Below are 27263 nucleotides of genomic sequence, written 5' to 3'. Positions count from 1 at the left end.
TCATTACAAGTGCCTGGTTGGGAAGGCGATCATCGCACCCCTAAAAATCCAATACTATGGGAACTGGAATTTAAAAAGGTGCGTTAATAATCACCTGTTAAACATTGTGCCCTTTAAAAATGGAGGCCTACGGTGCAGAATCAGTATTCAAACACGCCAAATTCAGCATGCTTTGCCTTTTATTTTATTTTTTAAACAGGACTTTTTCCTCCCTTAGAAAATTTCAGCAGGTTTTACCTGTCTAAATTTATCAGGGGAAAACTTAGTGTGTGATAATTATCACAGAACTTGGGATTCCAATCTCTGTGTAAACACATGCCTGCACATGATGTGAATTTAGTCCTGCACTTGTTATCGGGGCTTTGGTATTGATAGAGTAGTGTAGTGGGCTCTTGTTCTTACAGTTCTACTTGGGATAGATCTTTTTAGGATGCCTGAGTGGTGAAGGAGATTTTGTTCGATTTTAAAGTCAAATTAACAGCGCAAAGCATTCAGTAACACAAAGGGCCAGGACAATAGTGATAAAGTTAAGAGTTTTATTTAGTGGCAGTACCTCTGCTATGTGGAGGAACGTTGACCCCCTCCCAGCAGCAGAAGATGCAAACCTTTCACATCGAAAGGATAATAAACTATGTTTGTTATGTATTATCCTTTCGTTGTGAAAGGAGCAGGGTATTGGGGATGACAGCCATGGAGGGGAGTGCACTTTGCACTCCCGTCAGTGCGCATGTATGTTTGGCCAGCCTTCTCAGGCTGGCCAAACACATGCACTGTGCTCTCTCCAGCCCGGCACTGTGTGCACAGTCTGCCTGGGAGCGCCCTGGCTGGGCATTATTGTGACTCAACTGAGTGGCCCTGTCAGAGGCTTCTCTACCACTCCTACCTAACAGCCCAAGACCAAAGGCTGCCTTGCTTGATTCTCTAGCCCAAAGCCTAAACCCAGGACCTCATGAACGATTGAGGGGGGTGGGGGGGGGGGGGGCAGAGGCGGATGGGAGTCCCTACAGGTCAGCTAACAGAGGATCCAGACGTGATGTTTCCCACATACTACTTTTGCCTCCTCTAACTAGGGCCACTGCATATCATAGGCAAGGTGATTAGGATACTGCTACTGGGGTGAGGCAACCCCTGGCACACTCAGTCTTGGACCAGATATGGTCCGAGAAGTGGTAAGCTTCTTAGAGAAGCACAACAGCATGTTTGACAAAATCTTACAGGCTATACAGGACTAGAAAACACAATGGAGGCCCAACTGTGGGCAATACAGTTTGAAAATGAACTCCTGCAAGCGGACCACACCAAACTGGTGGTGCAAGTAGACGAACTGGAGTCCACTTTAACTACTCTCTGGCCCTTCATGATGACCATTCAAGCTCAAAGGCACTACATTTAGAAGTCCAAGACCTTAAGATGAGGGCTGAAGATGTGGAAGGACACTCTAGACCCAATAATATACACTTACTGGGCTTTTCTCAGGAGTCCAAAGGAAAAAACACCGATCTGTTTGTGAAGAGTGGCTAACAAGAACTGTTCTGGCTACCAGGATCCTGAAATTATCTATCCAAAGGGCACTTAGGATTCCAGGCCATCATTCCCCTCTTGGAGGGGAGGGTGCACTGTCACACCCATTATAACACACCTGCTCTTTACAGACAGACCTACCCCTGCAGATGTTCAGAGCAAATGGTCCCTGGATATACAATGGTAACACAATAGCAGCCTATCCTGACTACACAGCAGAGGTCCAGAGAAGAGGCAACATCTTTGGAGCAGCCAAGGTGCAACTTTATACATTAGGGCTCTCCTATGTTGTGCTGTTTCCAGCCCACCTGCATGTGGGTGACTTACACCCCTCCCACCCAGTCCAGACAAGGCTTTGGTATGTCTGCGCTTCAAGGGAGTACTTAACCGACTAGAGGCCTCTGGAGATGGGTTGCAAGGTTGGTCAGATGGGAGACCCAAGGGCTGCGCTGCCCCTGCAAGACACAATCCCACCCGACTGAGGAACAGGCTACCTAACAATGAGCACTTGCTGAGATCTCTAAATGCAGTGCCCGCAGATGGCAGGCAGATTTTGTCTCTGAGCTGGGGATGCATGGCTCAGCCGGCACCGATGAGGGCTCCTGACACTGATTGATGCAGTACACGACACGGCTGGGCACATAGTCAATACCCAAGCTGATATCAGTGAGGTTTTTGTTTGATTTGAAGAGGAACTGTACTCTATCCAGGAAATGATATCAGGGGGGTCCCTACAAGACGAAACTCGTCTCCTCTGCGGCTATTGAATAATTCTTGCTGTTGGAGGAGATTCATCTGGCAATTCAACAGATGGCAGAAGGTAAAACCACCACCCCCCACAGCACAGATGGGTGCCATGTGGAATATTATGCAACAGTTCAAGCCACCCTTGCCCGTAAGCTATTGGAGGTCTACCGACAGAACCAGAGAGGCATTCTTTCGGACTTGCTTCATGAGGGAAATCATTGTGGTGCTACAGAAACCTGGCAAAGACCCACTATTGGTAGGCTCTTATCGTCCATTATCGATGCTCAGTATTGATTGCAAGATATATTAAGCAAGGTGCTAGTCAGTTGGCTGCTCCCAATAGTCCACCCCAAACAATGCAGGTTTATTCCATATTGGGCAACTTACTCTAACATGAGGCGCCTATGTCACAATATGGACGCAGTCGTGGAAGCGGCCAGTCTTCCAGTGGTGGTCTCTTTATACTATGAAAGGACCTTTAACACTCTTGGTTGGTCATACTTGCTCCAAGTTTTGGTAGCCATTGGGTTGGGCACAGTATTCCTTAACTGGATTAAACTGCTATACACAACTGCAAGCCAGGGTAAGCACAGTATGGTATCTCGTGCTAGTTTGCCACAAGGATAAAGAGCCCACTAGGGCTGCTCACTTTCATCTATAATTTTTGTGCTGGCCATACAGCAATTGGCTGTATTATTGCATGCCATGGCCCTGCTTGGGGCATCAGAGTTGGTACTAACTGGCACACAGTCTCACTTTAAGCAGATGATGTGCTAATATACTTAAACAATCGTGTATGCTCACTCCCTGCCCTGCTCGATCATTTTGGTGACCTATCAGTCCTTAGAGTGAACTGGGGCAAATACTGTATTTTCCCCTCTTGCACAAGGTGGACCAGGGTGATCAAGACTGTTAAGCTTGGCATCCTTGGCATGGTCTCCCCTGTCTTTTTTGCCACTGCTTCCTATGTTTGACTGTGTGCTGGACTTTGTTTTTGCTGGATTTGGTACTATGGGCACGTTACCACTGCTGCCCAGTGCTAAAGTGTAAGTGCTCCGTGTTTAAACTGCAGGTGTAATTGGCTTTTCCATGATTGGCATATTTGATTTACTAGTATGTCCCAAGTAAAGTGCACTAGTGGTGCCCAGGGCCTGTCAATCAAATGCTACTGCAGCACTGATTGTGCCACCCACATGAGTAGCCCAGTAAAAATGGGACAGACCTGCCACTGCAGTGTCTGCGTGTGCAGTTTCAACCTGCCAAGCCCAATCCTTCCCTTGTAAGGCACCCCTAAGGTAGGCCTAGGTAGCCCCATGGCTGGGTGCAATGTATGTTAAAGGTGGCACATGTACTGATATGTTTTACATGTCTTAACAGTGAAATACTGCCAAATTCATTTTTCACTGTTGCAAGGCCCCTCTCTCATAGGTTAACATGGGGCCTGCCTTTTAATAACTTAAGTGCAGGTTCCCTTTGGCAGCAGATAAGATGTGGAGTTTGGTATCTCTGAACTCACAATTTAAAGATACAATTTAAAAAACAACTTTGCCAAAAGACGTCAGTTTGAAAATGCCACTTTTAGAAAGTGGGCATTTTCTTGCTTAAACCATTTTGTGACTCTGCCTCCTTGTGTATTTCCTCTCTGGGTCAGAAAAACAGCTGGGGTGTAGCCTGCATATCCAGATGGGCCATCTGGGCGAGAGTGGAGGGAGGAGTGGTCACATACACCTGAAAGGGCTGTGCCTGCCAGACCACAATGCAGTCTCCAACCCCCTGGTGTGAGTCTGGATCCAGGATCTTGTAAACAGAGACTTTTCTTTGAAGCTTGCCTACTTCAAAGGCAGAAACAAGTATAAAAGTAGTGGACCCAAAACTCCAGATTTTCAGATTACTTCTGGCCCCAAAAGGAACATCTGCCAGGGAGAAGAGCTGAAGGAGGAGTACTGCGACTGTGCTTTGCAGGGTTGGCCTGCAGTTGCTGCTTCTGCCTGAAAGAGATCAATGACTGGACTTTATGGTATATTCCTGATTGTGAAGTGTCTCCAAGGGCTTGGACTGAGCTTGCCTCCTGTTATGAAGTCTTAGGGCCATCAAAGACTTCCTTTGCCCACATCTGGACTCTGCTGAGACTCCTACCATGCCAAGTGGTGCCCTATCCAGACGTTGGGACCCTGAAAGGTGAAGCTTGTGGAACCAAGGTGGATATCCCTGCATAGGAGCCATGAGGGGAAAATTTTGATGCACCACCTTCAATACGCCGTAAAAATTTTGCACAGCCTGCATTGCAGCTGGGGAAAAAAAAACAATAAAAAAAAAAACACACACAACGCATCACGGGTGGAGAAACACCACAACACTCGCTTGTGGCTGCTGAAATCGACACAAGCCCACACATTACAGTTCCTCATCACCACGCAGCCGGATTTTGCACGCATAGTCACTGGGCATCAAAATCAATGTGAACCTGCCCAGACCTGAGGTGTCTGTCCGGGGGGCAGGGGTGGTGAAGAGAAAAAAAAAAAAAAAAAAAAAGACGCATCACTCTTGTGGGAGAGAAAAATGATTCATTGCCTACGTGAACAGAGAAGAAAGAAATGACGCACTGCCTCACTTGTGAGTAAGGAATCGATGCATCACTGACTCTTCTGATGCACACTCGCCCGTGCTGCTTTATTTTTTATACAAACCAGGTACTTTGTGTAACAAGAACACTTCCATTGTTTTCTATGTTCTCCATAATTTAAAAATTCTTAACTTTACTTGTGTATGTTGGATTTTTGTTGTTTTGGTTTTGTTTGATTTAGATAAATATTGGCTATTTTCCTAAACTGGTGTGGTGTCCATTTTGTAGTGTTTTCACTGTATTGTGTGTTTTGGTACAAATACTTTATACATTGCCTTGGAGATAAGCCTGACTGGTTGTGCCAAGCTACCAAGGGTGTTAGCAGGGGTTATCCTAGGTGTTTATCTCCCTTACCCAGACTAGAGCAAGGGTCCTTTCTTGGATAGATTGCATACTGACTGCCGGCCAGAGACCCCATTTCTAACAAAGATGCTCCAGAGCCCGGACTCCTCCTTGGGCTTTCAAAACAATTCATTACTTGGGAATAAGTGTATGCCACAAGAACAAAGATCTCCTAGATGGGACTACTGAAGAACCCAGACTTCCGTAGAACAGTCTCAGACCTTCTGGGCACGCCGGTCTCTCTCTCATGTGACTTGCTATGATTGCCAAAATACTAGTCCTCCCTAGACTATTGTATTTTTTCTTGGCACAACTGGTAATGTTGGCTAAATCCTTTAAAGAATTGAGAGGGTTAATGTCTGACCTGGTTTGAGGACCTGCCCGAAAACAGCTCACAAACTAAATAGAGGACCTGCGCTAAACCTATTGAAGTTCTCAATCTTATTTAAAAAAAACTCGAACCCTACCTAGGTTTGAAAAGTTGCCCTCACCCACTAAGTAGTGGCATGCTTCATCATTGGGCACGCTACTACACCCAGGTGGCAACCAACATCCTGGGCAGAGTGGTTATTGTTTTCAAAGCTTTTGTCAAAGCAGATACTTCTGTTTTACAGGATCTGCTATGTGAATCCTAACTAAAACTGTCTAGGGAGATGCCTTCTAAATTCTTTATTAAATTGGTTCCCCTGACAGGATTAAAACCAAACGTGGGGTGAATTGCGGAAGTTAGTATCCATTACCTCTTACCACTCATTCATACCAATATGTTTCATCCCTCTTCTCAGCCACCCAGGGTCTATGGGCCTTCATCAGGATATCAGATCCCTACACTCAATCACCCTTCCACTCATTACCGCCACAATGCTGGGTCGGAAGCGTTGACAGTATCAGTTCAACTCTAAATGCAACACCTTGAAAGTACAGCGTTTCCTTAGATCATTCTCTAAAACTGGGGATGGCATGAGGCATTGCTCTATTGTCACACTTACTCCAGGGAGTCGATGCCACCACCTCTAAGCACTCATTCTCCCTTCTTGGCTCAAACATCCAATGAAACTCCCTCACAAACCCTTTTTTATGATAAGGAAGAAAGAGTAGGGCAGAGTAGCCTCATAGGCTGCCATTATATGGCTAAAATAGAGACTACCTTAAAAAACGCCAGTATCCCATCATGCTCAGCAGGTGGCAGTTGCTTCAGTTTTTTTCCAGCTCCTGCTGACAGGACCCTGGAGCACGAAGCTCAGCCAATTAGTTTTTTCTTCAATGAAATTCACCTCTGAATTTTACTAACAACCTACTCACTCTATGTCTTTGGTCTCTCCCTACCTTTTTCCGTCACTTTGACAGGAATTGGTCTTTTTGTCTCAAAAATGCCATTTCTTTTTGAGGAGTTCCCAGACTGTGGGAGTAAAAAGGCCAAGACAGATCCTCAAAGTATGTATTCTGTCTTCCAGATACTCACGTTCCTGACATTTGCCTTAGTTGTAAGAACGTTTGAAGATGCTCACTTCACGACAGGGAGAAGATTCACCTTCAGGGTGCAGAGGAGCAGTGATAGCAGAAGACACAATCTGCAGGCAGGACGTTAGAGCAAGGAGAGTGTCAGCCCTCTACCAAGGCTCTGTCATCTGTCTCTAGACAAGAGAAAGTTTGACAGAAAAAAGGCTGAAAAATATGTAATTGGTCTTGGTCGACATCAAGAACATCAACAAGAGGTACAGTGCTGATCTGTTTGTCATGTAATAGGTTCAACATCAAGGAAGCACTGCAGAGCGATGTCAAGACAACGGGTAACAACGATGGCAACACCACTGTCCCACAGACCCCAATCGACATCAAGGAGCCCACTGACAACAAGGCCACCTCGTCGTTTGCCATTGAGATATATATAAACACATCAATTGATGGCAAGGTCAAGACAGAGGTCAGGACACTGTCGCTGTTGAGGCATACTCTGGGGTCGAAACTTCGATGTCATTCACCGTCAAGGACTAGATCAACATCAAGGGAGCGATGACTGTCAATGTTGATAACTATTTCGGCCTCCTCCAGGCTTCAAGAAGTGCACAGAAAAAAGGAGACAGATCTACAGTTCAGACTCCGAGTTTTCTCAGCCTTACTCTGTCACATAACACACCAGCTGATCCTCTGCCAGGGGCATCTCCGCCTCCTCCTCTACAGCCTGCTCTGCCTCCACCACCTACAGCACCAAGGCCCAGAACACCTTCTCCACTACCACCTGTGCCATTCACTCCTGCAAGAGGCAGATCTCGTCCCCATTCAAGTCACTACTCCAGACGTCAACATAGTTCAAGGCGCTCCTCTGGATTGGCTAGGCGTTCACACAGTCAACACCATTCAGGAATGTCTTAACCCAGGAATATCATTGACACCTCCTAAACAAGTACTGGGAGATATTCATCAACTCTATCAGACTCTCTACTTCCAGGTACTTCACTTGTGGATGACATTTCTACTTTAGGAAGATTTGGTTGGGGTGCTAGCAAATTAAACATTCCGATGTCCACCCAAACACTGATGCATTGTCATCTTCGAGATCCTGCAACATAGGTCATCCTCCCATCCTTTGCTGACTGTAGTTCCAAGTCATAAAGAAAAAGAGAGAGAACAAGAGAGAAAAAAAAAAAGAGAGAAAAAAAAAAAAGAGAAAAAAAAAAGAGAAAAAAAAAGAGAAAAAAAAAGAGAAAAAGAGAAAAAAAGAGAAAAAAAGAGAAAAAAAAGAGAGAGAGAATATATATATATATATATATATATATATATATATATACACACACACACACACACACACACACACACACACACACACCCATCCTTGACCTCAAAATGCCCAGCAAGTGGATTCGGCAAGAAAAAAAACTCCAGCTGGTGGCATTACACCAAATATATACCCTCGATTACACCACTGGCATGGGCAGTGAAGGGGCCCCCTAACAGGGCCCCACAAAGATTTTCAGTGTCTGCTTTGCAGACACTGAAAATCGCGACGGGTGCCACTGCACCCGTCGCACCCCTGCAAATCCGCCGGCTCCATTCGGAGCCGGCTTCCTCTTTGCAGGGGCTTTCCCGCTGGGACGGCGGGCGATCTTTTGGAGATCGCCCGCCGGCCCAGCGGGAAAATAGTAATGACCCCCGTGGTCATTTGACCGCGGTGCGGTCTTTTGGAGGTTTCCGGCGGGCGGTGCCCGCCGCCCGCCGGCGTCGGAATGACCCCCAAAGTATTTGACTACCCATATCTAGACGATTGGCTGATAAAGGCATCCACATCTCAAGAAGTTCAGCTTCACTACAATTGGACTTCCAATCTCCTACAACAGCTGGGCCTTCATGTCAACCATGCAAAGTCAACCTCTGACCCAGTGCAGTGATTACACTATTTGGGGACCTCAATCAACACCCTCAGAGCAGTTGTGTCCTTCGGAGGAGAGACGCTCATCAATCCTTCAGAAATCTCAGCCTCATTAAAACCTCTCACCTAACCATGAGAAAAGTATCCTCTCTCCTCGGCTCAATGGCCTCCTTCATATTTCTCACACCGACTGCCCGTCTCTACATGACACCCCTACAGGAATGCCTTGAGGACCAGTGGGACCAACTGACAGGCAATTGTGACAACAGGATTCAGCTCTCCTATCACGCAAAGCTGTCCTTGAAATTGAGCTTTCCAGCCAATATCCTGCAAGGTAAACCATTCTATCAATAGATTCCTCCACAGACCATAATCTTGGATCCCTCTCTACTTTGATGGGGAGCCCACATGGACCATCTCCAAATTCAGGGCCAATGGTAACAGATAGCAGCTCTAGGAGATTGATGTGATATGTTGATTCTAACAGTCCATCCGGAGCTGAAGGCGTTTTTTCCATCGTTCATCTCCAACTCCCTGCTTGTTCAGATGGACAATACAACAACCATGTACTACTTCAACAAGCAGGGAGGGAACGAGGTCCAGGCCCTAGTCTCATGAAGCCCAAACAATATGGAAATTGCTTCTGGCCAGAGACCTCTCGATCACTAAGACTCACCTTCCAGGCGTACAAAACACTCAAGCAGATTCTCTCAGCAGACTCCTTCAGGAAAACCACTAGTGGGTCTTGAAAGATGTCATGGATGTCAGTCATTTTAACAGTGGAAACTCTGGCCATCGACTTGTTTGCCACCACAGAAAACAGCAAATGCTAAAGCTACACATAGAGGAACTTCCAGCCAGAAACTCTGGGGAATGCCCTATGGATCAACCGGTCCAGCAGATTGCGCTACGCTTTTACACCAATTCCCTTATTCCTGGCAGTCCTCATTTAGCTGTCCCACTCAAGAGCCAGCATGATCCTAATAACTCCGGAATTGCCATGTCAATGGTGGTTCATGGACCACCTTCACTGGTCCATCTGTCCACATCTCAAGCTGCCATGCAGACCAGATCTGCTTACAAAATTTGGAGGCCAGATGGTACACCCAGTCTCTCCTCTGTGTTTGGCAGCATAGCTCCTGAACTAGTGCAGTATAAACATTTGAATCTGCCACAAAATTGCATGGAGATCCTCTGAGGCAAAGCGGCCTTTCGCACGATGTGAATATGCCTTCAAATCGAAGAGATTTTACATATGGCGTTCATCTAAGAACAAGGACCTTACCACTTGCCAGGAAGAGGACATTACTTACTCCATTTGACACAATTTAGCTTACACTTCTGTTCTACAAAGGTTTACCTGGCAGCTCTTACCGCCTACAGGATAGGTCCTTCATAAACCTTTCAGAATCCCAGTCATCAAGGCTTTCCTATAGGGTTTTAAAAAAATCTTTCTTCACATTAGAAGCCCTTCTCCACCATGGCAGTTCAATATAGTGCTCTCTGGTCTTATACAGGATCCATTCAAACCCAAACACAAGGTCTCCCTCTCCAACACCTGTCTTGGAAAACCACTTTCCCTGTGGTAATCAAATCTGCTCGCAGGGTGAGGGAGATCCAGGCACTGTTCACATGAACCATACAATCCATTTTATTTGAGCAAAGTGGTCATGAGAACTTCCCTAAAATCCCTCCCTAAGGTGGTTTCCGGCTTCCACGTCAACCAGACAATCTCTTTGCCAACATCTTTTCAGACTCCCACTACTCCAGCGGAAAGATCCTTCCATTCCCTGGTTGTGAGAAGGGGTTTGAAGTTTTATCTTGAAAAGACACAGGGCATCCACAGATGGGACCAGTTGTTTATCAACTATGGTCCCCTCCCTACAGGCTTACCCACTTCTAAGCAATCCATTTCACATCTCATGCATTTTTCTGTGCTATCAAAGGCTCACAAAACACTCCTTGCTAGACCAAAAACACTCTACCAGAGGGAAAGCAGCTACTACTGCTTTGCTATGCAATATTCCTATTCCAGAGAGTTTCAAAGCAGCAGCCTGGAAATCTGTTCATACATTCACCAAGCACTACTGCCTAGATTCGGACGCTGGAGCACATGCTCAAGTAGGCCAGGCTGCTCTCAGAAGCCTATTCACTTAAATTTTTCTAGGTCATCTTCTTTCTTCTCCTACTGCACGCTCTATAGGATGGGCTTGCTAGTCTATTCAGTGCTTAATGCTATACATGGAAATCCCCTCTGAGAGAAGGAACAGTTGCTTACTTGTAACTCCAGTTCGCTCATAGGGGAATTTCCATGATGAGTCATAAGCAACTCTGCCTTCTCCCTGGTGGAATAGACAGAGGTGTACATACAAACTACATAGGTCTCACATCATCTTCAAAAAGAACTGAAGCAACTGCCACCAGCTGAGCATGATGGGATACTGGTGATCTCTGGGTTCTTAAAGGCACAGCATCTATTTTAGCCATATAATGGCAACCTACGAGGCTACTCTGTCCTACTCTCCTTCATCCCTATTTTTAAAAAAATTCTATGAGTGAGATTCATTCTGTTTACAAATTACGCTCAGATTATAATGTACTGGCCCTTTCTTGACTTCATTAGGCTCCAGCCAGGGTAGCCTACATACATAGGCTGCATTATGTATCTCTTTCTTAAGTGGCTTTACAGGCCTTTCTGAAGAAAGGCGAAAATCTCCATTTGAGAAGATATATTTTAACAAGTTCCTCTGGGGTCCCTAGAATTGGGTGGGACTATGCATTGCTTATGAATATATGGAAATCCCCTACAAGAGAATTATACTTCACAGCAGCGGAGCTACAGTAGCCCATGAGGTGGCAAGCAGGCCCCCTGTAATGTTCCCGATGGTCTCCCGTGCCTGCCCTAGATGTGGGCATGGGGATGCCACATTCCTACACATGGTCTGGGAGTGTCCGCCATTAGTGTGCATGCGGACTCAAGTGATAATCCACCTCTGTGGTGGTCACCGTCAGACTACCTCTGGATCCACTTTTGTATCTTCTGGGGGATCACAAAATGCACCAAATGCTCTAAATACTACCTACAATGGCAGATCTCGCACTGGCCCTGATAGCTATGGCATGGAAAGCCATGCAGCCCCCCACGATTAACAGCTGGCTTCAAAAACCACATTAATGGGCACTGGCTGACAGAGACGCTATGGGGTCCGACCAGCAGTATCGTGGAGGTGAGGGAACCGCCATATTCTGGGACACTTATGTATTTAAACAATCTGACAAATTGAATCCTCCTCCTCCCTGGACAACTCGACTAGATGGGGAAATATGGCTGATGGCACAGATAGCAGACACAAAAGGCTCCCGGTATATCTGCACGATGCTACCAATGCCCTTACACACCATTATATGGCCAACATGCCATACCCTCTTCTTCCGCCTCCCGCACACCCTGATGGCCACAATGTTGATACACATCACCGTTCTACACCTGCCCATCCCACACCGCATTAAGTTACTGCCGACCAGTAGTTTCTATAGATTGTGGTTTTTTGTTGTTGTGCACTGCTAGCTAATCTTCTGATGGGCAGGATGCAGAGCCTCGAATTAGAATGATCCTTGATCTTGCTGCTAGAACATATGGCATTATTTTGTATGCTTTCCGTTTGTTTTCAGTTGCTAACAGTGTTGTAGTTATCTGGAACACAACTGTGCCTACTCATGACCAATGTCCACCATTTGGAAGTGATGGTTAATATAAACATAAAATATAAAAAATAAAAAATAAAAAGCACTCACACCAGACGTTTTACATCTTTTCACCATTGACATTGTCAACTTTCCTTGGGTGTCCCATCCCACAGTTAAAGCATCAGGATGAGCTTGAATGTCTCTCTGCTCCTGAAATATGAGCAGGAGTCTTTTCTTAGTTTGTTAGCACCTCCTGTCCTTGCCAAGGTATACCCCCAAAATTCACAATATGCCTTTCACTAGCTATGGAATCACACAAATGCACCTGCAAGGAAAAGCCTCGCAGTGCAAGCAAAACTTCATGTTGAAGGTTAAACACAAGAAATCAAATAAATAAGGCCTTTGGCTATACTATCTTAATAAAACAATCAATTCACATTCAGGATACATGATTATACATGCACCTTAAAATTACAAAATGAATTCAATAATTATAATGAAACATGAAAATATATTTCAATAAAGCACTATAACTCAAAATGAATAGGCGTAAATGCGAATGAGAACACGCGCATTGTTAAAGTTAAACATTAGAACACATGCACATATGAACTTCTATCCTACAATGAATGCACCTTCAATATTTCATTTTGGTGCATCACTTTACATTAAAAATGTAAAGTACACAATATAGATGTCAGTTACACGTTTAAAAGGATTTCTGTAACGTCCAAGGGTGGAACCAAAATTACACCTTTCCGGTGTGCAGAGGCTGGACTGACAAGGCTTGGAGTTTACGTACTCTTCTTGCGGAAGAGAAGGCAATAACAAAAGCCACCTTTAAGGCTGGAGATGATAGACAACATGTATGCAAAGCTTGAAAGAGCAAACCCAATATAAAAGTTATCACCAGATACAGGTCTTACTGTGGCATAACACATAAAGGTGAGAAAACGGGCCTCCAAAAGTCACCCCACATCATCCGTGGACCGAGAAACAACCACAAAGGTACTCTTGTCCACTGCACTTCAACCAGAGAATCCTTGAGAATCTTTTCACCTCTATTCTCAGCATCAGGAGACTACATTGACGTTTATGGCAGTCATCCTGTAAAGTTTGGAACTTGCCTTAAAAAAACACTCTAGTGGGCTGGCAACTGTCTAAAGTATCATCTCTGCCACCTAGAACTCCATCCTGTTGGATGTGGTTGGCCAAGCCAGGCCAGAGTATCCAAAATAACTTTCATACTTTTCAAAGGTTAAACTCTTTGTTGACCATTGCTTGTTTGTATTTAAAACAAATAATATCTATTAAAATATGTATCTCCTCCTCCTGTGGATTTTGTTCTGCAACGTTTCTAGAAATGCATATAAATATTCTCTATTTTCATAAATTGGTTTCCTGGTTCTTTCGTGTTGTGACTTCATTTCACTGTTGGATGCTAAATGCTTTACACCATGTTCCTTTGTCAAGCCTTGCTGCTCAAAACCACAGCTACCCAGAGTTGAGGTAAAGGGGATACAAATGAGACTGACTGGACCCAAGACAGTTTGGGAGTGTATTCTACAATATGGCCCCACAGCCATATCATATAATACACCCAAATCCTCATAGGCACCATTTTTCATGGAGTTCAACAGTGATAACAGTAGACAGATGTAATATTTATTCATGAACTAGATAGATGTCTTACCAGTTGCTTCTGAACTTTGGTAAGTTCTTCCTTACTCGGAGAGCCATTTACATCCAGAAGTGTCTGTCCTCCAATAGCTTTTCCTATGGCTGGTTCTTCTGCAACAGCGCTCATTTCCAAGCACTGAAAACAAAAGACAGTTATGCGTATGTATAAAGAAAATGGATTGAAATAAGTTACAATTGCAACTGAAATGTTAGAGTGGGAGCCACGTTTTCTTTAAAAAAAAATATATATATATATATGAGCCTTATTTTCAGGCAGAGATGGCATTGGTTTCCCTAGAATGTACGGATACAGAAAAACAACAGATTTATAGACACCCAAATTAATATTTATTTACGTACTATCAGCACATAAATCTTATGGATCAGAAAGATGGTAATTATAATGTTAAATTTCAGGAGTCATTAGATAGAAACAATATGAAAATTATAAAAACCCAGAGCATTTCACATAACACATCCCTTCTTTCCCCTAACGAATGAGCCTAATCCCTACTTAAAGCCTATGTGTGTTATCAGTCTCCTAGTTATTGTATTGGCCAAGCTAGAAGGAAGCTCCCTAACCAGTTTTACACCAAGCGATGCGACTATCCCTGCATACTTCAAAAAGCTGTTGGGCCTACACTTAAATAATAGTGCTCTGGCAAGTCCCCTCCAGCAATCTGTATTTATGTCTGCTTCCCCCAAACTCCCAGGTCTCTTGATTCTGGATAAATGTTTTCCAGAAATGATTACCTCAGAAAAGGGGAGGTCAAGCTACTCTATTTTCTGGTATCTAAACTAAGAATGCCTCTGTTAGAGACAGGTTTTAAAGATAAGCAATTATAAGCAATTGTTCTTTTTCCTTCCTCCCAAACTTGTCCTGTGAAAGGCTGGATGGCCTTGTAGTGCTAATCTCCACATGATTAGGACCCCAAACAGCAGAATGGAAGATTTGTCTCTGCTAATTAGCTATTAATTTTGTTAGCACAACTAATGTCAGCCTACTGCTAAAAATATAACATGTCTCTCTCACACACACTTTTAGGAAACTAATTTTCTGAATGATATTAGCTAAGTCCTAAGCCTAATGCTTTCACGCTCAAAAGTGTTTGTGCACTTGAGGTTTATGTGCAATTTGGCCCGGTTTGTCTGTAACATGCATGTATTATGGCAACTAATCAATCTGTAGTTTAAAGCTTAACAGAGACAAATAACGTAGAAACTAAAATGTGCACAGTTTTAAAAGTGGTGGACATTTGTGCCTACCTTTCGTATTCTGACACCAAGTTTAATAATTAATTCATTTTACATTTATATTTGTGTGAATTAACAATGAATATTAACATAAGTATTATTTTTAGGTAGAAACAGTAGAAATAAAATGTACTGAGTAAATTGATTTCATTATGTGTTTAGAAAAATAAGTACACATTTAAAAATGACATGGGCATAACATGAATAATGTCTTCAAATTAATATTTTGTTTTGCATATTTGATTTGAATTCAAGGTGCGCAATAAAATATTAATGTATTAATTTTATTAAGTGTCCATTAGGCTTTCTTAACATGAGTAGACCTGGCAGTTCAATTTGAAAGCAGTCATGGGAAATTTTATTTGTTCATGCTGTCCCCTCTAACCTGAATTATTTCCATAGGCAGCCAATTAATGTTCTATTGTATTCCAGGAGAAAAGACATGTTTCATATGTAATAACGTAACAATATTTGTTCTAGCTGTCGAATGGAGCAGGAAGCTACTGCACTCATGTGAAAGAATATTAGTTTGCATGCCATGGGAAATGAACTGCATGTTGCAGATTATTAGGAAATGTAATATTTTGGTAGAATCCTGTAACAGAGGAAGATGACAACACACATTCTCTGTGAACTTTTCTGTATGTGTCAGAACTTGGAGGTGCCATCTACAATGATTGGATGCTGAAATCAACACCAAGTGTGCCCACCAGATGGACCAGTCGAATGGACTTTGTTTTTTTTAATTAGTGAAGAACTTTGGAATTGAAGTCAGTCTTCTCCAGTCCTTCTCAGAACCAGCTTGATGTCAGTTCCCTTCTGAACCTTCTTGGAGACAGTTAATGTCTGCTTAATTCTGCTCTCTCTCACATTTATGTTCCAATTTTCCTTATCATAGTCTTAACTGCCCAATTCTATTATGTGGTAATTGCTAATAAGGCCAACTAATTATGAACTGCTGATTTGTCCTATGCACAGCTCATGTACTGCACTGTCCTGATGCTGCTGCCAACGGACGCCAGGAGATGGTGAATTCTCCGCTCGATGAATCAACGCTGTCTGCTGTCCCATAAGGAGAGGTATAACTAAATGTGGTTTCTGGTTTCCTTTTTTAGCTTAGTCACTTACACCAGCATAATTTTTTATAGTTATTTGCACTAGTGAGATGTTGTTCCAAAATATTTTTGGTCTTGCTTTTTGCCCTTATGCGTTAGCCCGCTCCCACACATGCAAGTCACAATTCTGGTTAGTGTTAGGATTTGCCCAGCTCTGAAACCTGAAATGGATTGCTAAAACTATTTTTTGATGATTTTCTGATGTCACCATCATCTGCTTTGAAATCTGGTAATGTGCATGTTGTTGCTAATCTATATTATTCTTTTGGAATGTCTAACAGTATTGATGTTTAGTAGGTTGAATCTTTTCAGATGCTGTGGTCAGCCTATGATCTTCATGCATGTTTAGAATTTAGTGCTCATCATTTATTTGATGGTTATTTTGGGATTGAAATAAAGCTTTGAAACTTTATTCGGTTTGGAGTTTTGTTTCGGCACAGCTTATACACACCGGAATAACCCAACATGTATTCTCACACAGGTAGAAAAGGAGTTCATTAATCAGGTAGATTATAGAAGAATAAAAAAAAGAAATGATAGATAAGGGAATAGCTGGCAAGAAGAAAATATTTCACAACACACCTGATACACAAGGGCGACTTAACTTTAGATTATCAACATGTAGGAAATCTTTGTATATATAGGCCACAATCGAAAGTGGACAATTAGTCTGTAGGAACAAGTGAATGCAGACGTGTTCAAGAGTGTATGGGTTTTTATGCTAAATAGACAAGACTGCGCTGTACCTGGTGTTTATTACATCTGTGGTAAGAATGCTTATTACAAAGTGCTGAAAGGCTGGTATGGTACATGCCGTTTGAGTAGTTTTCCCAAAATGTACCAAGTGGACAACATTGACAATCCAGAGACACCTAAAATGAGATTTAGAAGAAGAGCAAGTGGTTCAGAAATTATCGGAGATATTTTTGGAGCAATTATTCCATCAGTGGGAGTGATCTCGAATGACATTAAGATAAGGAATTTATCAAGGATTGTAGATAAGATTTCAACTGATTTTTTCAGGTGCAATGCTCCTAATGGACACAGAAATGGTTACTGCAAGGTCTACGATTCTTCAGAATCGACTTGCGTTTAGAAATTTTTAGCAAAAGAGGGGGGAGTCTGCAGAGTTTTGAAATCACAGCACTGCTGCACGTACATTCCTAATAATAGCAAGGAGATACTTATCTAATTTGACAAGTCTGAGAAATGACTTAAATGACCTAAGAGAGACATGTTATGGGAAGAAAAAATAGGTGAAGGATTTTGTAAGGTAGGATCTTGGTTTGGAAGTTTGGGAAATGGTTTTGTTAAGATGATCTTGAAACCTTTATTGATTGTGACTGTGCATTTGGGTTTTACAAGGCTCACAATTTCTGGAGGAAACAACGAGCCAAGAATAAACAAAAAAGGGTAGAAATAGAAACGGAGAATAGTTACTATTAGTCAATGAAGAGATTTGAAAATTATCACAAACAGACCACTGTGTTAAATCGAGCTACAAGGTTTTGACATGCCTCAATGTACATGAGAATCATTCTTTTATGGCGGAATAGATTGCAAGACATCAAGTTTTTAATTAATTAATTGGTGGCATAGACATGGCAACTAATAAATATGTAGTATAAAGCTTAACCAAGAAAAAAAAGTAGAAACTAAAAAGTGCACAGTTTAAAATATGGTGGACATTTGTGCTTACCTTTCATATTCTGACACCATGTTTAATAATGAAAAAAAACATTATGCATTTATATTTGTATGACTTCACAATGAATATTAACATGAGTACTTTTAGGTAGAAACAATAGAAATAAAATGTATTTTGAATAAATAAAATGATTTAAAAAATAAGTATGTTTAAAAATTGCTTTGACATAATAAGAATAATGCATATTTGACTTGCATTTAAGGTGTACAATAGTTTGCTTAATGTATTAATGTGCATTAGGCTTTAACACGACTAGGCCGGGAAGTTCAGTTTGCAAGCACTCATGAAAAATGTTATTTGTTCACGCTGTCTCCTCCAACATGAAGTCTTTTCTAGGGCAGCAAATGTACTATTGTATTCTAGGAGAAGAGACATGTTTCAGATGCAATAACGTAACAATATTTGTTCTAGCTGTCGAATGGAGCAGGAAGCTAGTGCACTCATGTGAAAGAATGTTAGTTTGCGTGCCAGGGGGAAATGTACTGCACGTTGCAGATTATTATAAATTCAATATTTTGGCAGAATTTTGTAACAGGAGGAAGATGAAAACACACATTCGCTGTGAACTTTTCTGGATGTATCAGAACTTGGTGGTGCCATCTACAATGATTGGATGCTGAAATCAACACCCAGAGTGTGCCCACCAGATGGGCCAATCGAATGGACTTTAGCTCTTAATTAGTGAAGAACTTTGGACCTGAATTTAGTCATCTCCAGTCCTTCTCAGAACCTCCTTAATGTCAGTTTCCTTCTGAACCTTCTCAGAGGCAGTTAATGTCTGCTTTCTTCTACTCTCTTTCACATTTCTGTTCTGAGTTTCCTGACGAGTTTCCTCATCATAGTCTTAACTGCCCTATTCTGCTATGTGGTCCAGTACTAATAAGGGCAACTAATTCTGAACTGCTGATTTGTCCTATGTGCAGCTCGTGTTCTGTACTGTTCTATTGCTGCTGCCAACTGACACCAGAATATGGTGAATGCTCCCCTTGATGAATCAATGCTGTCTGCTGTCCCATGAGGAGAGGTATAACAAAATGTGGTTTCTTGTTTCTTTTTTTTTCCCCTTAGTCACTTACACCAGCATAATTGTTATAGTAAGTTGCACTAGATAGATGTTTTTCCAAATTATTTTTGGTCTTTTTATTTTTGCCCACACGTGTTAGCCCACTCCCACACATGCAAGTCGCAATTCTGGTTAGTGTTAGGAAAGGCCCAGCTCTGAACCTGAAATCAATTGCTGAAACTTTTTTTGATAATTTTCTGATGTCACCATTAACTGCTTTGAAATCTGCCAATAATTTGCATGTTGTGTTGTTGCTAATCTAGATTATTCTTTGTGTCGAACAGTACTGATGTTTAGTATCTAAGGAAAGAGCAACCAGGGCACTCCAAGCAAATGAGTCCAAAGTCAGGTGACTTAGTATGTAGTGTTTAATCCTCAGTGTTAAGTAGTTGAATCATACATCAAAGATGTTTAAGTCCACATCTAAAAAACAAAGGTTGAATGGCAGGTTGCAATGACAGTCTGCCTCCAAATTTGAGAACCAAAACAGCCAACACGTGTTTCGTCCTCTCGGACTTTTTCAAGGCTGCAAACAGAAAACAAATAAGGACTATTTACAAATGCTGGCACTACCCTTTGGTAGCTACATTTTTAAACTTTCAAAGTATGCTCACGTAAAAAGATCAGGTGATTTTAACCCAACGTGAGAAGAATGCAGAAAAAAGAGACAACCCTGTGGACTATTACTATGTATGCATTTAAAAGATAACGAGGAGAAAGTAGAAGGAAAAAAAGATAATCACCATATGTGCACATAAGAAAAAGGATTGGACCCGTTATTTAAGGTACGTTACAGAGGTGACCGAAAAGTAATTTATTTAATAGAGCGGGTGGGAAACAAAAGGAGAAAGAAGACAAACATAAACGAAGAGAAACGGGTAGTGTATATACATTTAGGACGATGTTAAAAAAATGCCCGTAACAGCCATGATTTACCTCTAGAAAAAAACTATCCGGTAAGAATATAAGCCGGTGTTCAATTTAAAATCCACATGATGAAGAGATCTCAAATAGGGAGAGGTAGACCTGGAAAATAAGGTATTTATTCTAAGAAAAAGCTACAGTAGCACTAATATAAGATTGAAGACATATGTTATTTATTGTTTTGATGGAAGGTAGAAAAAGTGAAGGGTGAATAACCTACCAAAGAAAATATGTTTTTAGACACAATCCAAAGTAGTGGATCCGCGTTCCTTCCAAAGTCGAGGCCAGGTAATCTTTACGCGTAATGGCTTCAAAACCTCAGAAAAACAACATGACCCCAAGTCTGGGACATGTAAGCAAAGAAAAAGGTCTAAGTAGACCCTGTCTGTGAAAATAAATCAGAACGGCAGAGAATAAGCATTAAACTGTGTCTCGTGTATATTGCTCATACACCACACATACGGTGTGTATGAGTTAGAAAGATCACATATTGTGAACAAACAAGGAACCCCATTTTAAATTGACCCTTATAACTGGGCATCAGCCGTCCTGTAACGAGGGCACGTTATTTCTTAAAGACGACTAGGGAGTCTATCAAGGGCCAAAACAATTATATTGAATACCGCAACGTTCAGGAAATAAGTCTCGGAGTGCAACCCAGTATATATCAATAACTAAGGAAACTCTCAATAGTGAAAAACCACGTTGTAAGTACCTGCGGAATAAGCGGGATATAACCTCAAGTCTTTTACCCCTACCTAAAACTGTCCCTTATACCCCTTAAACCCGTCCCTGTACTAGACAGTGAACTGTCGAGCAAATTAAAAAACTCGACTACCTAGGCAAGTATTCCGTTAAGTCTACCGACGTTATAGAAACATTTAGGAGAAAATTATGTAAATGAACTTTCTCCCCTACCTGTACCTCCCCAAATCGTCCGAGAAATAAGTGGAAAGCGACGTATGTCCTTGCGACGCAACGTCTGATAGCGCTGCCGTGTTTCCATAGGAAACGACACCACTGAGAAGTCGGCGTTAAATAGCGTGCCTTCTAAAGATAAAAATAAAGGAAGGACTGGGGGAATAACCATAGATAGGTGGTTCCTATTGCTAGTTTGACATGGGCGCCATGTTGAAAAATGTTCGCTTTATTCAAAAGAAAACCGGATAGGTACATTCCACAAAGGGAATGACACTGTAAACCAGTGTGAAGCGGATCAAAGAACTTCAAAATTTAAAAGCTCGTATGATGGCGGCGCGGTGTCCGGAAGGGCAATGTTAGTAAGAAAAAGAAAAAAAACAAAAAAAGCACAAACATCGTGGAAAAAGAGAGAGACGACATTTTTATACATTTATGGATGGAGCAGAAATGTTATAGGAAAAGAAAGTGCAGACCAAGTATACCCAAATCCTATGGTGTTCTAATACAGGCAACCATAGAAAATACAAAATACAAAGATATTCTAGTCCCATCCGGGACTGCGGTGTATATACAGTACATTAATCTGAACAAATGTTACATACAACATATATAAACCTATAAATAAATACGGTTGTCAACCAAGGGTACTGATAACATGTTATACAACATATACCCACCAAAACACATATTAGGTCACGTAAATATTTATGCAAAAATGTAAGAATGACACTAAGCACCATATGAACAAAAAGTAATATCTTGACGGATCAATTTCCATGTATTGACATGATAATACTGTATCTCTAAAACATATTGTCTAGAAATATTACTATTATATAAGAGAGAAAGAGGCTCCATAATCATTTCACTATGTTACAGTACTGTCCACACTCACATGGTAAAGATGCATAGTGAAGGAATAGTCCGACTTACATACAAAAGCGTACTTAAAGGAATACATGGAGGTCCCTGTGGATGTTTAGTCCCTGTTCAACCGCTCGTAACTTAACTATCCACCTGCTTTCCAAGCGTCTTAGGGCCAAGGTACGGTCACCCCCTCGAGGCGACTTACTAAGAGAATCAATCCCATGTATTTGGATGTCTAAAACTTCCCTCTGTCCATGTATTTCATTAAAATGGACCGCAAAAGGATAGTTCGCATTGCAGGAACGTATGGCTCTAAGATGTTCCTGAATACGTTCTTTCAGTGGTCTGATGGTGCTTCCGATATAAATTAGCCCACATATACACACGATACAATAGACAACACAACTAGTGTTGCAATTAATGAAGTGTTTCAAATCGTGTGTAATCCGGGTGTTATACTGAAACCTCACTGTCTTGTCTTTGATGTATTCACAAATGTTACAGTGTCCACACCTGTATGTGCCTGGTGGTGGTTTTGGAAGCCAGGTATCCCTGTTCTCAGGGGGCAGGAAACTGCGACATAGTTGGTCACGAAGGCGAGTACCCCTCTTATAGACAATACTAGGTTTGTCAGTCAAGCCATTTTTTAGTATCCCATCTGTCAATAATAAGTGCCAGTGCTTTCGTACAGTTTTGTGGATATGAGAGCTCAGTGCACTATGCTGGACAACAAGGGAGATGTGTTCTCGTGGATTCTTTTTCTTGGTATTAGTGAGTAAGGTTGGGCGTTTCATCTTCATGGTCTTGTTGCAGGCTTTGGTAAGGGCCTGTGGAAGATAACCCCTATGTCTAAACCTAAGTTCCATGTTACGCAATTCTTCATGGAAAACCCCTTCCTCACTACAGTTACGGCGGATCCTTGTACTTTCCCCATAGGGAATGGCATTGATTTGGGGCTTTGGATTTGAGCTGGTTGCGTGCAAGATGGAATTACATGCCGTAGGCTTCCTAAAAAGTTTAGTACAGATTCTTCCATGTTCAATATAGATAGTGAGGTCAAGATAATTGATGGTGGATTGACTGGCCTCATGTGTAAAGCGGATGTTGAAGGTGTTATTGTTGAGATGCTCAATGAAAGCTAGAAGAGACGATGCATCTCCTGACCAGAAAACTAAGATATCATCGATATATCTGCCCCAATAGAGAATATGCTGTGTTAAGAGTGGAGGGCATACACGCCACACATGTGTTTTTTCCATGTACCCCATATATAAGTTGGCATATGATGGGGAGAATTTAGCTCCCATGGCCACTCCTCTTATTTGACGAAACCAATCCCCATTGTGTAGGAAAATGTTGTTGTCCAGGACCAGACTTATCAAGTCCATAAGCATGTTAGTGTGGTCCAGAAAGGACGCATCTCTAGTATCCAGGTAATGCTGGATGGCAGCGAGACCCTCTATTCTAGGGATGCTTGTGTAGAGTGAGGTCACATCCAAAGTAACTAAGTAATGGCCCTCTGTCCATTCAAAGTCCGCCATTTTACACAGTAAGTCCTTAGTGTCTCTAATATAAGAGGGTAGGTTATGGACAAACGGCTGGAGAAAGATGTCTATATATTCCGACAGTTTCTCCGTCGGGGAGCCAATGCCAGAGATGATTGGTCGGCCTGGTGGAAAATTGCCACTCTTATGTATTTTTGGCAAAATATAGATGCAGTAGGTGTATTGTTATATAGATACTTGAACTCCATATCAGATATAAGTTCAAGGTTGAGATATCCTTGCAAGTTGTGCATAATGGCTCTACTAACCCCCGGCATGGGGTTACAAGTGAGTTTGAGGTATGCAGAGCAATCGGACAGTTGGCGATCCAGTTCCGAGACATAATCAGTTCTGTCCATGATCACGATGTTCCCACCCTTGTCCGCCTCTTTGATGACTATTTCTTTGCAGGACCCCAGTGATACTAACGCTTGCTTCTCGGCTACAGTTATATTGTATGCAGGGATGGACTTGTGTCCTAATACATACTGCTCCTCCATCTGATAGAAGTCGTTAGTAACCTTACGGCAAAAGGAGTCAATGGCGTGGTCCCTAGGTATAGTAGGCGTGAATTTCGAGGTCGTTTTTAGTCCACTGGTGGCCCTAACGTTGGAATCTATATTCAGATCACTGGTGATCTCAGTAAGTGATGGCATGGGTCCTTCTTGATGCTCTATTGATAACAAGGTTTGTATGTCCTTGATATCTTTGATGGTCATAGTGCTAGACGTATGCAACAAGGCATTAGTGGATCGAGCAGAGGTGTTGACATCATAGAAATATTTATAGAGTTTACACCTACGAATGAATTTGAACAAACTAATATGTAGTTGTGTAAAATCAGGAAGTGAGGTAGGAACAAACCCCAAACCTTTCTTCAGGATGTTACTTTGGTCAGGAGTCAAAGTTATGGATGAGATATTCACTATTGCAATGGTGTCTGGGGTGTCTATCGTAGAGACATGTGTATCCGTCATTATTGAAGATTGCGAGTTGTTGAGCGTGTTGCCACGCCATCCATTCGTTTGTTTGTATTTGTACCTGCGCTTCCCCCGTCTAATGGTCTTGAGGTGTTTTCTTCCCTCCTCTGGGGTTGTTTTTGGACTCTCCGGAACCTCTCTAACTCTAGTAAAAAAGGTGACCTATGTGTGGAGGTAGATGGAAGAGTGTGGTCCCTTGTGTCCTCACTGGTACCGCTAGAGATACTGGAAATGTCTGTGTCACTGGTAGTAAGATTGGAAGAAGGGAGATTTTTCTTAATCGTAGGGGATGTCCTATAGCTATCTGTTTTGGAATTATCATATTTACGAGCGAAAGTGAAAACCCTCCCGTTTTTATAGTCGTTGTCATCTCTCTTTAGTTTGCGTAGTTTCTTGTCTTTTATGTACAGTTGGTGTTTATGTAATACATCCTTCAGTATGTTAAAGTTCTTTATTTTATTGTCAGTGGAGTCAATGTCATCAATCTCTTTTTCTAATAATGTGATCTCCTGCATAAGTTTATCCCGCTTGGCCTTTGCATCCCGGATAAGTATATCCATCATACCTTATGATGATGTGACCAAGAGTTGTTCCCACTCCTTGAGTAAGTCAGGGCTGAGATCATCAAAGGATGGGAATAAAATGACCCTCAATCCCCTAGGGATTTGTTCATTTTCCAGGTATTTTTGTAAAATCGTATAATCCCACCAACGTGAGAGTTCTTGTTTTTTTAGACGTTCGAGTTTAATGAACTTAGTTCTAAGGCCCTCCTGTGTGGGATTAGAGGTGATGGATGCCCTGATTTGGGCACTAGACTGGAATAGTTCTTGAAACAGGGTGTCTCTATTATCATAAAAATTTGCCATAGTTTTACCAATTGTACAAATATTAAAACAACTAAATCATCATTAGTGTACAGCCATACAAAGTTAATGAACACAAAACAAATATTATCAGATGTTAATAATCGAGTTGGAGAAGTGACAGAGTGCAAATAGCATCAATTTACAGAACATCTATATCACTAAAAAGAGGTGGTTGATGCTTGGCAATGCACATCTGTTACCAAGAGCGAACACAGTAGTATATCATCAGCAAAACTTGTGGCGGGTGCCAGCCTGGTGCAAGAAACCCAACCACCAAGGGTTCCGAGGTGCACACTAACACAGGTGGATATCAACAAACACCTATGTCATGAGCTGTAAATTACAGAATCTAAGGAAAGAGCAACCAGGGCACTCCAAGCAAATGAGTCCAAAGTCAGGTGACTTAGTATGTAGTGTTTAATCCTCAGTGTTAAGTAGTTGAATCATACATCAAAGATGTTTAAGTCCACATCTAAAAAACAAAGGTTGAATGGCAGGTTGCAATGACAGTCTGCCTCCAAATTTGAGAACCAAAACAGCCAACACTTGTTTCATCCTCTCTGACTTTTTCAAGGCTGCAAACAGAAAACAAATAAGGACTATTTACAAATGCTGGCACTACCCTTTGGTAGCTACATTTTTAAACTTTCAAAGTATGCTCACGTAAAAAGATCAGGTGATTTTAACCCAACGTGAGAAGAATGCAGAAAAAAGAGACAACCCTGTGGACTATTACTATGTATGCATGTAAAAGAAAACGAGGAGAAAGTAGAAGGAAAAAAAGATAATCACCATATGTGCACATAAGAAAAAGGATTGGACCCGTTATTTAAGGTACGTTACAGAGGTGACCGAAAAGTAATTTATTTAATAGAGCGGGTGGGAAACAAAAGGAGAAAGAAGACAAACATAAACGAAGAGAAACGGGTAGTGTATATACATTTCCTAAGGATGGCTAAAAGTGGCCCTCTAAAAGTGAAGAAAAATAAATAAATTAAAATATATAATCTGTACATATCAGGCTTTCTTCTTGTGAACAGTGTGTTTTTTAGTGGGTTAATGGATACCTTAGTAGCAAGGAGTAGTGCAATGGATACTTTAGTACTAAGTGAATACTGCATAATTTTTATTGTATGTCAAGTAGGATTGCACTCTGCCCCAGTCCTTCGTACACGGAGGCTTATATAGCATGCATTTCAAAACACTCAAAATAGTGAAGAATAGTTTCAGCACTGTGAGGATAAGAGAATAGCAGTGTTATAGTTGAAAAAGAACCCCCCAAAGTTTGAGGGTCGGATGTAGGGATCAGGTGTTTACCAGATAGAAACCTATATTCCGTGTGACCAAAAAAGTTAGAACCCCGCTGATGAATTTTACTTTTCTGAGTAACATACACTGCCCTTACATTTTCTGAGTGCAGAAGTGTTTACAAACATGCGGTCGTGCGCGCACACACAAAAAAACACAACACGCCACAATAATCACTGTTTCCCACTCTTATGGAAAGCAGCCACAGCAGTTTAACGGTTATTCCTGGTTACTGTGTCATGTACAGCAACGATCACCCATATCCATCAGTAAATGACCTATGTTCCTCAGTGTCAAAGTAAAGATTTCTCATTATCCTCAAGCAAATATATGTAACTTCAGTACTGTACTTCCAATCTTATCCCCATTCTAAACGCTAGATTTGTAAATAGAGAATATGGCATCAGAAATCATGGGCTACTTTCAATATAAGCAAAACATAATCTAGATACATTTAATCGGTCCGAGTTGTGTGGACTCCGGAGACTGTCACTACAGAGGGTGACAGGCATAGTAATCCTGGGAGCTACATACTTTATAAAATCAAAAATTTATCTATTCTGACACATACGTGTGATCTCCTTAGGATATTGGACATTTTGTCAGATGAAGAAAAAAAGAAAAGAAAAAAAAAAAAAAAAAAAAAGTTACTAGCTGTGTATCGCCATTGTATAGACCAAAATAAATCTGTCACAGCACATACGTTGTGCCCTTGTCTTTATGACTCTTAACCATTTAAGATGTTT

The 27263-nt window shown here is 41.8% G+C and overlaps 1 protein-coding gene across 1 annotated transcript in view; it reads right to left on the bottom strand.

The window, feature by feature from the left end:
* Positions 1–27263, bottom strand: part of ARL14EPL (ARF like GTPase 14 effector protein like) — a 93164-nt gene that overhangs the window by 25969 nt on the left and 39932 nt on the right. Inside the window, exon 2 of the mRNA XM_069221515.1 lies at positions 13981–14103. Within this exon, the coding sequence (XP_069077616.1) occupies positions 13981–14094 (114 nt within the window). The 5' untranslated portion in view covers positions 14095–14103. The remainder of the gene's footprint in view (positions 1–13980; positions 14104–27263) is intronic.

This window comes from Pleurodeles waltl, chromosome 1_1 (genome assembly GCF_031143425.1).
Source record: "Pleurodeles waltl isolate 20211129_DDA chromosome 1_1, aPleWal1.hap1.20221129, whole genome shotgun sequence".
NCBI classification, from domain to species: domain Eukaryota; kingdom Metazoa; phylum Chordata; class Amphibia; order Caudata; family Salamandridae; genus Pleurodeles; species Pleurodeles waltl.
The sequence above is the reverse complement of the archived record's forward strand: the minus strand, read 5'-3'. Positions and strand labels throughout refer to the sequence as shown.